The sequence below is a fragment of the Canis aureus genome, chromosome 19 (genome assembly GCF_053574225.1).
Source record: "Canis aureus isolate CA01 chromosome 19, VMU_Caureus_v.1.0, whole genome shotgun sequence".
Taxonomy (NCBI): domain Eukaryota; kingdom Metazoa; phylum Chordata; class Mammalia; order Carnivora; family Canidae; genus Canis; species Canis aureus.
This window is the reverse complement of record NC_135629.1, coordinates 16,986,754-17,002,366: the sequence shown is the minus strand read 5'-3', so window position 1 is coordinate 17,002,366 and position 15,613 is coordinate 16,986,754. Positions and strand designations below refer to the sequence as shown.

General features: G+C 34.5%; 1 protein-coding gene across 1 annotated transcript in view; it reads left to right on the top strand.

The window, feature by feature from the left end:
- CNTN6 (contactin 6) overlaps positions 1–15,613 on the top strand; it is a 275,835-nt gene that overhangs the window by 226,746 nt on the left and 33,476 nt on the right. Inside the window, exon 12 of the mRNA XM_077858034.1 lies at positions 638–765. Coding sequence (XP_077714160.1) covers positions 638–765 — 128 coding nt within the window. The remainder of the gene's footprint in view (positions 1–637; positions 766–15,613) is intronic.

Sequence of the window (15,613 nt, the reverse complement as noted above, 5' to 3'; positions counted from 1 at the left end):
ACATATATTGTAGGACTGTTTAATTAAGTCTGATTCATGAAGGCTTCATTCTTTCTATACTCTAACTCTATTTTTTATGGGATACGCCACATAACTGGATAAGCCTGGGCCCTTTGGCTATGAAACCATGTAGATGGTTCCTTCAATTCACTAGCTCTGGCAAATACTGTTATTGAGAACCTTGTTGTTTGGTGGTTGAAAGTGCTAAATAAGAGCAGTTTATAAAGCTACAACTAAACAGTGTAAAAACTAGCTTGCATTTCTCTAATGCCAAGTTCAATTTTCACTAGAGAGTTGACTTTTCAAAATGCATAGTGAGGAGTTGCATTTATTATTAACCAAGCAAATGGGCACTGTAGCATCAAGCATCCATTTTATTTTTAATGGGCATAAAAATCAACAATGATAATTCAAGTAATAGTATGATAATGATCAGTACTGTGTCAGAATAAAAGCAAATATCGTTTGTTCTACTATGAGGATTCAGAGATTGCTCACAATCAAGAATAGAATAAAAGGAAAGGAATATGCTCATGGTTTTAGTAATGTTTTAAAATGAAAATATAAAATGAAAATAAATGGTTAAGGCTTAGTTTTGAGAGCCTTACTATTGTTAATTATTTTATTTTCCTTTTAGAGTGTTTCTCTCAGAGGATGGCAGCCTCAAGATATATAACGTTACTAGGTCAGATGCCGGATCATATACTTGCATAGCTACAAATCAGTTTGGCGTTGCAAAGAACACTGGCAGCCTAGTCGTAAAAGGTATTTTATTATCTTCATTTGTGCTTGATGAACATTAGAGATATGTATGCATATCACAACATCTATCATAGTGTCAAGCCTGTACCATATTGTATATGTGAAATATTTGATTTCACAATTTATTTAAGAGTTGTGTTCCCATATTCGTTAATAGTATGTTTACTTTGCCAGTGGGATACCATGGCAGATGTGAATACTTTGGCAGTTGAAATGCTGTCAGTGGGTAATTAAACAGAATTAAAACTGGCACCTAAAACATTTGAATTTTCACAAATGCCTTAGTGCTGGAAGCTTATGGACATTTTGATAAAGTCAGTTGATAATATTTTTCTTTGTTAAATTTCCTTCAGAGACTCTCATTTTGTATGAAATTTTTACCTGGGTATAAGGTTGCCAAGAACATAACCAGTTCATTTATTTATATAACCCTAGGTGCATAGCTAGTGAAATGCAGGCCCTCTTGAATACAGTCTAATGAGTAGTTTGTTTCAAAGAGAAAAAAAAATATGTGTCCGTATAAGTCATTATTATATTCCCAACATAATAAACCTATAAGCTCACATAATTTGTGATGATAAAGCTGCATACTCTATTCTTCAGACTTTCAAGCTTCTATCAATCCAAATGTACCTCCATATATCACCAAGGGACATAATTAGTATTCAAGTTCTACTCCTCATCTTTGCTACTTTACTTTGTTGAATCTCAGCTCATAAAACTAGTATGTTTACTGGAAGCCATGTTACTTTTATCATTTCATTGCCTCCTGGATGATTAAAATGACTGTCTTGAGAAGGTGGTTTGAGCAGCTAATTAAGCTCAAATAATTAAATTCAGCAATTGGTGCTTTATCATCATTTCTATTAAAAATAAATATATTAAATAAAAAGTAGTTAGTGACTACACTTCAACTATCCTTTAAAATGTCTCAAGGAAAAAAAAATACCTACCTTTATCCCTGGAAGATATTTCTGCCAACATTGTCTTAAGCATATTACATTATGCCTGCTGACAATTGTCTGAAACACTCAGGGGAAATGTGATTGATGTAACTTGTGTCAAAATCTAACCAGTGTGACACATTTTGAAAAACTTTACTTCCTTGAGATTGTATTGTCATCAGATTTTTAAGACAGAGATGGACTTAATATTTCAAGGAATGTGCTATGTAGCCATATCTAATGATAGGATATCTCTCCAGCAAATGTTTTGTACTATCCATATACTGAAAAGTTTAAATGCTTTTTTTTAAAAAAAATAATACGTCCATTTAGGAGGAAAAAGATTTCTTACCTCATTTCAAATTAAGAAGGTGTGGGTGGTATGCACTCATTTTAAAATATGAAGAAGTTTAAAACATGGTGGAGGACAGTATCACAGTTAATTTTTTCAAGAATGGAGAAATCCAGAGAGAATTAAAACATAAAATGTAAAGGGTAGAAAGTATCACTAGTAGAAATGTAGTTTCCCAATGAAAGTTCCTATGAAATGCTGGTGATCCATGAGATGGACCAATGGTTTTACAGCTAAAATACGGTGATGGAAACCTTTCATCCTAGAGATTGGATTTGGGGGGAGGAAGTTATTGGATATATTGGATTCAGCGAATAGTTTCTCTTTCTCAAATGTCTCAAACATATGGCATCATGATGCTGTCCTTTAGCAAACAATGGGTGAAAAGTAAAAGGAGACTCAAATGAATATGAGTAACTCTGGAGCAGTTGGACTGTGCTTAATTCTCAAGGTAGCAGTTGGATATTTCAGATAAGTAACATAGCTATGTTTTTTGTAGATAGGTTCCCAGTTCTTAGGATAGAAACAAGTTTATCCGTAATTTGAGATAGTCCATAAAACACACCATAATCCCCAGGTACTCAACTCTTTCTACAAGGGAGAAAATGACGAAATAAGATTGCTCAGTTTGAAAGAAGATAAAACAAGGCAAAACACAAAAACCCAACGTAGTTTTGTTTATTTCTAGTGTTCTTTGCTGGGACTATTGGAACAAAATTATCCCAATCTGTACTCTTGGTCACCTTAATCTTTTCCACTCTTCCTTCCTCGGTAGGATTTTTCATTTTCTTACATACTGTATAATTCAGTTATTTGTAACATCTATGGTTTTGTCTCCAGCTTGCCCTTCTTCTAGAAAGAAGCATAAAGAAGGCAGGAATGTCACAAATCCTATAACAGTCCTGGGAACTGTATATGTTCGATAATTAATTATTGATTAAATGAAACTATTTTATTCTACCTCCTTAGTTCTTAGCAAATTTCTGTTCTGACTTTTTTGCTCTAAAATATAAAGGTTTTTTTTTATTTCTCAGGGGGAAGCTTAGGATACTTTGTAATAAAGAGGATCAAAGGAAAATAATGAACTTCTAAAATGCTTTCACTTTCCCTATTTTAGGGTTTGTAGTTATGTATTTCTAATACATAGAGAACTCCTTATTCTGCAAGGGGGAAACAAATGTGAAGCTACATGAAAATCCTACAGACTTCATGGAGAGAACTCACTGTTCCAGTATTTTCAGCACAGAGAAGAGAATCATTTACATATGCAAAAAGGGCATATATCAATATGCATGAATATCAAGTAATTCTCACTCATTTATATCTAATAATGAGAAGGAAATTGTGTTCATTATTTTTGATCTTCATGAAATACCCACATTCCATTTTAAGGGGGATTTATTTGCTTCTTGTCATTGACAAGAACCACATATAAAGAAACACATACACACATAGTAACACAAAACACATACAATTAAAAATAACTACATAAACACAAAATGTATAAAGTACAAATAAAAGTATCTTTAGAAACTTCACTTTTTATTAATCTGTATTGTATGATTTTTATTAAACTATGAAAATACTATGTAAATACAGGTCTAAGATAAGTCTGTCATTAGCATATCCTTTTAACTGGACTTCTAATTCTCTTTCAAGTAGTTACGTTAAAGGTATTACTGACAAAGAATTATTATTTTACAACCCACAAGTTTATAGGTTTAATTTGAAGCTTTAATCTGAGAAAGAATTACAATAATATGCATTGATTCAACCATTTTCCTGACTCTTAAGAGTGTAGTCATCTGGTTGTTTAAGATGATCTAATGTGTGTGTGTGTGTGTGTGTGTGTAATTTCTTGTCTATAATGTTCATCTGATTGTCACTACAGAGTCAAATATAATTTTGTTTCTCACACCAAAATCAGCATATGGTGACCTTACTGGTAATAGGGTGGTAAGGAGCAAATGAGAAATTTCAGTAACGCTGATAAAATAAACCTCTCTTTGAATTTACTGATGAACCTCAGTCATGCAAGAAATGTTGTTGTTAGATAACATGTAAAAAGATAATAGTTACAAGAGTAAGATATTTTCCAGCTTAGTTTTTAGCTGATATGGCTTATCTGTGTTAAGGGGATTCTGAAGTTATCTGCACTGTATGTCAGAGATTTCTATTTCACTCATGCAGCAGGATAAAGCCATTTTCCATTCAAACATTGGGAGTGCAATTAGCACCAGCATTGCCAGAGACTCAGAAGATGCCCATTGTAATCTGAGGACATGTTCCATAGGCACAAACAGGAAATCAAAAAGAGAGAGTTTAGGTGTTTTCATTTTGGAGGATTTGCATAGAATTACAGTGTGTACACACACTTAAGAGGTATATGAAAATCACATAAAAGGGGAAATTATTTGATCTGGCATTTGAAAAATTATTAAAAAGCAGAATAACAGCAGGCTATAAAAATGATCTTGTTTGCAGGCAACATTTGTTTTTGTTTCCCCACTGGAGAAGTTTTGGATGTTCAATTATAGGCCTCATTGCTTCAGCATTATTTTCAACTGAAATGTCGGAACTTGGAAAAGCATATCTAATGTGCAAATTAAGTTTATTGCTGCTCATTTAGTTGTTTATTCTTTGTGATAGAAGTCTTTATTATACCAGCGTAGAGAGTGGCCTATCCATTTTCTCCAGCAGAATGATGGTGTGCACCATTATGGTTCTATATTTACTAAGAGAAATACCAAGATAGGTAGATAATTGGAGGCTTTGTGGCTTCAAAAGGGAGTTTAAGGGATTTGAGGTGTTGAGCCCAGCTTTATTGAGAAGCTCAGCTTTATTGAGTAAACCAAAAGTACAATTTCACAGAAATGACAAAGCACATTGGAATACATGGGTCATATTTTAGTGGCTGAAAACACCACTATGGAGAAGTCTCCCGGCACTGCTAATATTTTCTTCAGAATGTTTAATTATGCACTTCAGTTTTCCACAAAGAATGATTTAAAGCATTTTTATAGAAAAAAAACTTTGATTTAAAAATTATTAGTGGAAGCATTATTCAGGTGAAAAAATACATAGTGAATTTATATACTGGCTAGGAATTTTCTTTCCCCTACAAATATTGAAAATCATGCTGAGTGAAATCTTGACACTGGAATTCCATAATCCCTTCAAGTAAAAATGTAAAAAAAAAAAAGAAAAAGAAAAAGAAAAAAGAATAAACAAAAGACCCCCCCAAAACATTTATTTAAGCAAAAACAACATTGATGTTATTTTGATCTGTAACAATTTAGTCCACTGTCTTTTAGAAATGTAGCACATATCACTCTGATAAAATTTCCAGGTAGGCTGAACAGCTGTTTTTTAAAAATATGTGTTTGATAATATACAACGGGAAGGACAGATATTAATGAATTTCAGGTCTGCACCTTTTGTTTGTTTGTTTTTTTATTGTCCCAGACATTTTTTGCTGAATAAATTCAGCCCAAAATGGTTAAGTTTTGTTTAGTTTTGTTTATTCTTTTTTTTAAGATTTTATTTATTATTTATTCATGATGGACTGAGAGAGAGAGAGAGAGAGAGAGAGGCAGAGACACAGGCAGAGGGAGAAGCAGGCTCCACGCAGGGAGCCCAATGTGGGACTCCATCCTGGGACTCCAGGATCGCGCCCTGGGCTGAAGGCAGGCGCTGAACGGCTGAGCCACCCAGGGATCCCCAGTTTTGTTTATTCTTAATAAAAGTAGGAAGTGTATAGCTGGTCTTTCAAGCTAAGTGGAGGAAGCCAGACAGATGAGTATACACCACTTTTCAAAGTCATGAAGAGTGCAGACTTAGGAATTAGATGAACTAGCTCTATTACTAACTAGCATGAGGTCATGAAGAGTTTGTTTTTACTACTACTGGTGTTGTATTCTTTATTACTATTATCATTAACCACCATTTATTAAATATATACTATGTTCCAGGCACTGTGATAGGAGCTTTATTATACATCATCTCAATGATCCCTCACAACACTGTGAAGCAAATAATCATTATCTTTTTTACACAAGGGGAGACCGAGGCATAGATTGCTAAAACAATTTGACCATGGCCCCTGTATTAGTAAGAACAGAACCTTTTTCCTTCTTTTTATCTTCCATTGAATTTATATAATAGTAACTGCATGAGACACATGCAGTTTCACGTAATATTGTTTCAAATCCATTGGAAATAAAAACAAAGTGACTTGCAAAACTTAGTACTTTTCCTAAAAACTTCAGCTTTCACTTATTAGAGTTCAATATCAATTAACATTCTTTTCCATTTGAGGTGAATTTTACATGTAATGAAATACACAAATCTTAAGTGTATGTTCGCTGAATTTTGGCAAGTGACCTTTGTATCCCAAACTCTGCCAAATACAGAACATTAATATCACCCTATAGAACTTTCCATCCTACTGCTTGGTAATCCCTTAATTCCTGCTCCCACCCAATTTAGAGAAGCAACCACTGTTAGGATTCTTTTCTGCCATTGATATCCTACATGTGCCATCATACAGTATATTCACATGCTTTGATATCTGGCTTCCTTCACTTGGCTTAAACCATTAGGTATCTACTTTCTGTTTTTACTGAAAATGAACGAAACAAAACTTTAATCAACAGCAGGTTTAGTCTGTGCAGTAAAACATATCTTGAACTGTAAGTATTTTCGTCTTCACTTTCTCTCCCCAACCTGAACACATGTGTGCCGTGAGTATTTGGAATTGGAAGTTTAGTAATATGTCCTTGATTCCATTCTGATGCTAAAAGAAACTATTAGGCTTCCCGCAGCTGGAGCCTTCTATTTCTAACGTGGCATGGTGGTCACTTACGTTCTAGTGCCATTTTTTAGGGATAATGTGTATCATTACGATGTAAAAGACCCTCAGGTGCAAGTTCTGTTTTCAATCTATGGATCTTTAATACTCAAGGAAGCAGTTAGCAAATTCTTTCAAGCCCAGGTGAGGGATGGGTCTGGAGGAGGGCAGTGCTGACAGGGAAAAGAGTAATCAGATGAACACAATACACCCTGATTTTCATCTTCTCGCTTTTATTTTCTCATTTTGTCTGCCCTCCTCTCCACATCAATGTTCAGAAGAAAACATCCTCTTCCTACTAGATCCTGTGGCCAGGCAAAATAAAATTCCCTAATCCCATTTCCTGTCAAACTACAGAATTCTTCAATCTGATGTTTTACTATGGCACAGCACAGAGTTATACTTGGAGGACAGAGTGAACATTACCTATTTATAACAAATATAAATGTGATGTCATAAATAGTCATTGCCTATTATGTATTAACAGCTTTGAAACTGAGTAGTTGGCATATCTAATTCAGCAAGCAGAATCTACAGTGCATGCTCTTTTTAAATAGATGTCAGACCCTGTTTTGATTACTTGTTAATATAAAAGACCTGTGTTTACATTTTACATTATTACTTGCTATGGAATTTCTCAGTGTTACCTTGCACAATACTTAGACATATTTTCTCATTTAGACAACTCCAGTTTTAGATAATTACTTTCTCTAGACTATGATTTGTTTCTTTTATTCTGGGTCCTTGGTAGTCTTTTCATATTTCTCCCAAATTATTTAAATATTGAGGCGAAAGATAAATGGGTAATGGTACCTGAAGGTAAACTGGAATATATTGGCTATGGTTACATTGTGCATAATTGATATTATGAAATTAAACTCTACTCTGCTTGTAGTGGAATATACAGACTTTAATCAGTAAAACACATGTCTGAGCAGATAAACCTTGCACTTGACCAAGAGGATAGAAAACATCCAACCCTTATGCAAGTATATGTACGAAGAACGCTATATTATAAAGATTAAAAACTCCTCCATTTCTGGCTTGCTAAAGAAGAAAATTAAAGACTCCATCACACTGCTTTCTTTGTAGGTTTTTTTTTTTTTTCTATCTCTGTACAGGGTTTATTTCAGAGATTGACTTTGATTTCCCTGTATTTGCTTCCCCTAGAATTAGTAATTGTCTTGTTCTGTTTGCTTAATTTTCAGTGGACTTAACAATAATCCATTCCTTAATTTTGTCTTCCTTGGCTCCCTTCAATATCAACCTGCCCTTCTGCATGGGAGCCTAGTTACCTAAACATCATGCCTTTCTTGATATGCTCCCTCATATTGGTAGAATGCAACTTCCAATTGATTTTTGAGAAAGAATTCAAGAGGAATGTAATTTTTTGGAGATCTTTCATGTTTGAAAATTTATTTATTCTATGCCTACATTTGATTGATGGCTTAGTTGGAAACAGAATTCTAGATTGAGAATCGTTATTCTTAGCAATATGGAGATGTTACTGTGCTCTGAAAGCTGAAACCATTTTGATTTCTGATTTGTTTATGACATCTTTTCTGTCTGTCTCTCTCTCAGTTCTTTATTCCCAGGGTTCCACAATTGCCTGATGATGTGCTGTGGTGTAAATCCATTTTCAGCCTTTATACTGGGCATTTGGTCCACTTTGCCATCCCGAAAACTCATACTTCTTTAACCTGGAATGTCTTCCTGGATAATTTAATAGTCTATTCCATTGCTTTTTCTATAATACTTATTAGTGAAAAAGTTAGATTTCCTAAACTGGTACTCTAGTTTATGTGTGTATGTGTACGTATATATGTATGTATGTATCTCTGTGCGTAGTTTATTATATTTTATATATTTATAAATTTAGATAGTAGATACAGTTTGTAAATGTGTATATGAACTGTATGTATTTTTGTCTGCCTCTCCTATTGTCCATTTAATATCTATTTGGTCCTACCCTCTGGAAATTTTTGATTTTGCTATTTTTTTAATGTCTAAGTGTCCTTTTATTTTCTGACTTACATAATACCTTTCTTCCCTTATGTAATACCTTGCACTTTTTTTGTCTGTCTGAAAATATTGCTCCCCCATTAGTGAAAACCAGGTGGTATCCAGCGAGGGCTACGTGCTGTTCTACCAACTGATGCAGGAGCCGCCCCGGTGCCTGTGACCAGCCCTTTAAGCCCTGGCACCTGTGAAGCCCTTTCAACACCCTTAAGCCCCAAGCTCCCCATTTACCTTAGAAACGTCTATTTTTGTGTCTTTTTAATCGGGGAGGGGGGAGGCGGTGGTTGTAGCTCCCATTATTTTTTTTATTAAAAAGTAGCCCTCCACCGGGAGGCTCCCCTGTCTCCCAGCTCCATGTACAGAGCTCCCCAGGCCCCCGCCCGTGTACAGCCCCCAGACCCTCTACAATCCACTTTTTGTGAATAAGTTTATTAAGAAAAAAAAGTTTTTTTTTTTAACTTTTTCTTTTATCTAGCTTCATTTTCCTCCATGGCTTCTGTGGTCCCAAACTGCCTTCTCCTCTTTCTTTGTTTTAATTCCTTTCCTTTATCAAGAGGTATACTAAGATACTTTGTGAATCTTGTCTGCTCATATTTAAGAATGGGACACTAAAATTCTTATAGAAAGTTCTGATCAAGTCGGCGGGGGCGGCATTTAATACTGGACTTCACACAAGGATGATCTGGCCAATATATATCCTTGGAAAATTTTAAAACACTATTTTTAGGATTTTCTCTTAGGTTTATAAAATCCACATCTTACAAGCATTCCCTCCCCCTTCCTACCCTGCTTTCCTGCACAGAGAGCAAAGGCCGGACAGCCAGCCCCTCAGAGCTAAATGACATCACAAAACATGGATCTCAGTCCTTACTATGTACATGTTCCTTAATTTCCCTGTTTTTAGTAAGATTCCTTCATCTTTAACCTTGCTTGGTACTGACCAGTTAGTTCAGAGACCCTCTGTTTCATATCCTCTCAAGAGAATAATTTGCCAGTCTTCTCCTGAGCCTGGGAAACACTACAGAGACCAAACAGTTTCCTATTCATAAAGTCCAAAAGGGGGGTTGACATGTTCAAGGATTTTCTTCTCTGCCTTCCTCACAGCCAGCATAGGATTGAGCTCTATGGCAGATCAGTTAGAAATCATTTCATTTCATTCCAGCTTCTCAAATTTTGTTTCCCCTTTTGATCTCTGTTTTGGTGGATTTAGGTCTTAGGAAAAATTTCTTTTGGCTTCATTTACTAGATGTTTATAAAAAACTGAAAATGAACACTGTGTTTAATCAATTATCTTCATCAGGATATCATATATCTTATATTTTGTAGTGTAGTATTTTTCTTTACTAACATTTACAAAGAGTCAAGCTTTAATTATTTCTTGCTTAAACAAAATTTATCAAGAAATCAGTAAAGCACAGTTTGGTTGATACTGGGTCACAAATCCAAATCTTCCACTTTTGTTCTAGCTATGATTCCCTCTCATGTTCAGGGACAATTTCCTCTCTCTGTCTCTGTCTGCCTCACTCTGTCTCTTTCATCTTTATTATTTTGTGTAACACACTATCCCCACCAGAATACTTTCATATTGTTATTCTCATCATTTTAAAAATAGATGTTTTCTGACCCTACTTCCCTTCCAGCTACAGCCATATTTGACTGTTCTCCTTTATATCAAGACTCTTCAGAAGTTGTCCAAATGAGCTTTCTTTTTCCAATCTTTCTGGTCAACTTTGTTTTGAATCAATGCAACCAGCCTTTTCCCCTACCGTTCCATCAACACTGCTCTTAACAAGGTGACTAGTAACCTCCACGTTGTTAAATCCAACAGTCAGTTCCCAGTCTTCATTTACTTAACCTTTCAGACTATTGATCACATCCTTCTTGAACCACATTCCTCACTTGGCTGCCTGCACACTGCATTTGTCAGGTTTTCCTTTTACATCTTAAGTCCCTCTTTTTCCATTTACTTTGCTGATTCCTTTTAATCTTACCCGTTTCCTAAATTTGGAGTGTGCCAGGGATTTGTTCTTGAATGTATTCTCTGCTATATCTACTCCCACTCATTTGGTATCTTACTCAGTTTCATCGTGTTAGTACCATCCACAAGCTAATTCCAAAATGATACATTCAGTTCAAATACATACCTTTCTCCAAATCCACCACCAATTTATCATCTTCACTTAACCAATTTACTATATGCTAATATTGGCCTCTTAATTCTTATTTCCAAAACTTGCTCCTACTGCAGTCTTTCCCTCTGTATTAATAATAGTCTGTACTGATATTTGCCAGGCCAAATCCTTTTAGTCATTTTTACTCCTAGCTTTCTAGGAGTTATCCAACAGATGGCCTCAACATCAATATACATTTAGAATCTAACTACTTCTCACCACTGCATTAACTAAACTTTAGTCAAACCACTACCATCTCTTTCCCAAATGTTGTTGTTGCACAGAGGTGCTTCACCATGTTGATTTTGCCTCCAGGGGGCTTTAGACATTGTGTGGAGGTATTTTTGGTTGTCACAACTGAAGGATCTACTGACATCTAGTGGGAAGAGGCCAAGGATACTAATAAATATCTTGTGATGCACAGGGCAGCTTCCTCACTTCACTCTGAATCCACCATACATACATGCAGTGAAATATTATCTGTCTCAAAATGTTAATAATGTTGAGGTTGAGAAACCCACACATGCAACCTCATGATTTGTCTTGATTCCATCAGGTCTCCCTTTTGAAACAAGAATGTTCCTATTAAAATGTAAATTAGATTTTTTACCTCTTATGATGGAAGTCCTCTTAGTTCCTCAGTTCAGTGTTGTTTCATTTGCTTAGTATTCATACTAATGTACACCTGAAAGAAGGTAAGGATTTGATACTAATTAAATGGTTTTGAATAAAAGACTGAATAAACAATTAGTATATTTTTATGTTAAGGGTTTCTACTTCTGTCAAAAGAATAATTTTTCTCCAATGTTATCAGTTATCATACTGTTCAAAGTATTATCTAAAAACTTGATGATAAATGGCCTAAATGTTTTCAACCCTTACACAATCTATTATTAAGCATTAATAATATTTGGAGAAACTTTTGTCCTGAGTAGTTGAAGTAGATTTATCAGACCAATGTCACACCATAGAAGCCACAAATATTATTAAAATCTTTTAAAAATAAATAAAAACTATATTTCAAAGGAATTATGATAGTAACTAAGGTGCTTGCAACATGAAGGACAATATCCTGGGGAAAAGAAATGCACAAATAGGTGATCCCCACACTCCCCGGTGTTTTTTTCCAGAAACTTGCCACTTCCCAAGAAGTAAAATTAGAAATTAAAAAAGGAAAGAAAAGAAAAAAAGCAGAAAGCAGAAAATGCCTCAAGCAGAAATTATGATAGCCTCACAGTGCAAGGAAGATAAAAATTGGGGCTCAGAATTAGCCAGATAAAATGAAGCCTACTGCACAACTCCATCTTGAGTGGAGTCATCTAAAGGACTTTGTCCTGGTGATAAAAACAGAGCAAAGTAGACCAGTGCTTAAAATGAGTGACATTCAGACTCCATTCATATCCATTCCCAACTGGGTTCTGCTGTTTTTAGTTACTTGATTAAACAAGTAAATCTTCTTGGAAAAAAAATATAACAAAGTAAAAACATTTGCATTTTGATGCACAGGACCTTGTATTCAGTAAAATGTTACCAGGAATAGCTGGAACCAGGACCAAATGATCAAAACTCAGAGGAACATCAGACATTAGCAATAAGTCACAGCTGATAGGAATATGAAAGTCATTAGACAAGAGTTTTTAAATAATTGTGATTAATATGTTAAAAATAGACAACAAGATGAATTTCAGAAGGGAAATGGCATGTATTGGGATGCCTAGGTGGTTCAGCGGTTGAGCATCTGCCTTCAGCTCAGGTTGTGATCCCAGAGTTCTGGGATTGAGTTCCACATTGGGCTCCCCAAGAGAAGCCTGGTTCTCCCTCTGCCTATGTCTCTACCTCTCTGTATCTCTCATGAATAAATAAATAAAATATTTAAAAAAGGAAATGGCATGTAGTAAAAATCAGTTGGACAGAGGAAAACAAATACCATATGATTTCACTTATATGAAGAATCTAAAAAACAAAGGAACACATGGAGAGACCCATAAATACAGAGATGGTCACCAGAGGGGAGAGAGATGGAGGGATGGACAAAATAGGTGAAGAGAATTAAGAGGTACAAACTTCCAGTTATAAAACCAAGAAGTCATGAAAATGAAAAGTACAGCATAGGGGATATAGTCAGTAATATTGTGATAACATTATGCAGTGACAGCTGGTGACTGCATTTATTGTGGTGAGCACTGAGTAATATATAGAATGTCAAATCACTATGTTGTGCACCTGAAACTAACATAATATTGTGTACCAACTTTACTGCAATAAAAAATATCAACTGGAAGTCTAGAACTGAAAAATACAAAAGCTAAAACTAGGAACAATATAAATTGATTTAATACCAGATTAGATGTGACAGAGAAAAGAATTAGTAAAATGGAGGATATGTAAATAGAAAATATCCAGACTGCAACATGGAGATAAAACGCAATGGGAAGACAAAAAAAGAACATAAGGAGTATATTGGATATGAATAGTTCCAACATATGTGAAATTGTAGTTCCAAAAGGAGTGGAGAGGAGAAGGAAAATGAGGGATGAGTAGTGTGTGAAGAAATATTTGTCAGAGATTTAAAAAGACAACAACTGAAAATGACAGCAGCCATTCTATTCAGGAAATTATTTGAGCCTTAATGAGGACAGACACAAAGGAATGTTTAAGTAAGCACATAGTAGTAAAACCAAAAGAAAAGAGGGAAACTATCCTAATAAAAAAGATACTTATCTTCAAAAGAACAACAATAAGCCTGGTTGTTGCGATAGCAACAGAAATAAGAAAATCCGAACACTGAGGAATGGCTTTTTTAATGGGCTGAAAGACATTCATGATAAGAATTCTCTTCCCAGCAAAAATATCCTCCCAAATGAATACAAAGCAGAGATGCTTTCACACAAACCTCTGAGAACCCGTCACTAACAAATTGACGCTAAAAGAAATGCTGATGACACTCCTGATGACATTCCTATAGTTAGAAAACCTATGATCCCAGATTGAAGCACGTAAATGGAAGAAGAAATTAAGAACCATGAAAAGTGTTACTATGTTAATGAGTACGTTAAATTGAGATTTGAGGAATTACAAAGAGGACCAGATTTAAAGTAATTATTTGTAGTCTTCACAAATTAACTAGTGAGAGAAAATATCAGAGAACTTAGTCACCTGTTTGAAGGGCTATTTAAATACTAGTTTTCTTTATGTTGGTATCTTAGCAACATTTCCTATAATGTCATAGACAAATGAAGGTAATCACATGTTTGTACAGAGTAAGAAAGGTTTGGTGATTTTTTTTCCTGTTTTGTCCATCATTTGAGAGAAGTTGGTAACTTCAGAAATACCTGAACAGTTATTATTCTGAACAGTGACATTGAAAGATTATTACTCACAGATGAAGGTTTCAATTGTTGTTGAGTTGAAGGTACAAAAGAAACAACTAAAAAGTGACCAAAAGGAATATTTTCTGGGTGGTCAAGGAAAGGCCAATTACACATTGGATTGCCATCCCTTACTTTCTAAAACATAGTTAGGGTTCAAAATATGGAATAGTGTTTGGCCATTGATACAGGGAACAAGCTTCATTTGTGTTTAAAGAAATTATGCTAAACAATTCTGACCGAAGTTTTAACATCACTTCTCATATGTCCTGAGGTACTCATAACTAAAGATGTGTTCTGGGAGCATCTTTGGCTATTAGGACTATGTGAATTTGAGTAAAGCTGTTCATCAAAAGCATTATATATTTTTTAAACCTTTCCTTTTACTTATTAAGAATAGGATTGTTAGATAAAGCTATTTTTATATGATTTGTATCTCACTAAAATAGATTGAAAATGGAAACATTAAAATTCTGTAATTTTATGAACTCTTCATGAATGTTTGTCATTCATATTTAGGATAATCTTCAAAAAGTAATATATCCTCATCACTTTAGAAGCTAAATGGGAAAGATCCTTCCTTATTTTGTATGCACATATTCACTAACTTCATCATTTTCTGTTTATCTTTTATTATTATTATTATTGAGAATGACAACAGGAAAGTAGAAAAAATAGTGTAAAGAACTCCCATGCACCCATCAGTCAGGGTTGTTAATCATCACTCATACCCAACTTTGTTTCAGCCATACCCTCACCTTCTACTTCCTCTACATCCACCCCAGATATCTAGAGGCAAATCACAAACATCATAATTTCATATATCAATATTTCATAATATATCTTTAAAAGAAAAGGGAGTCTTTTTAATATAACAATAAATCTAGTTTTCTTATATTACAAAATTAATCATTATTCCAGAATTAGATTTCAAATTTACATGATCATCTCATAAATATGTATTTCTGTGTGTGTATGTATGCTAAATAAATACACACAGATAAGCACATATGCATGTATATATGGATGTGTGTTGATCCTTTTTAACCATGACAGTCGTATTTTCAAACATTTTTTTTCAGAATCTCTTAGATCTCGAAATGTATTTCTTTTTTGAAGATTTATTTATTTATTTGAGAGAGAGAAAA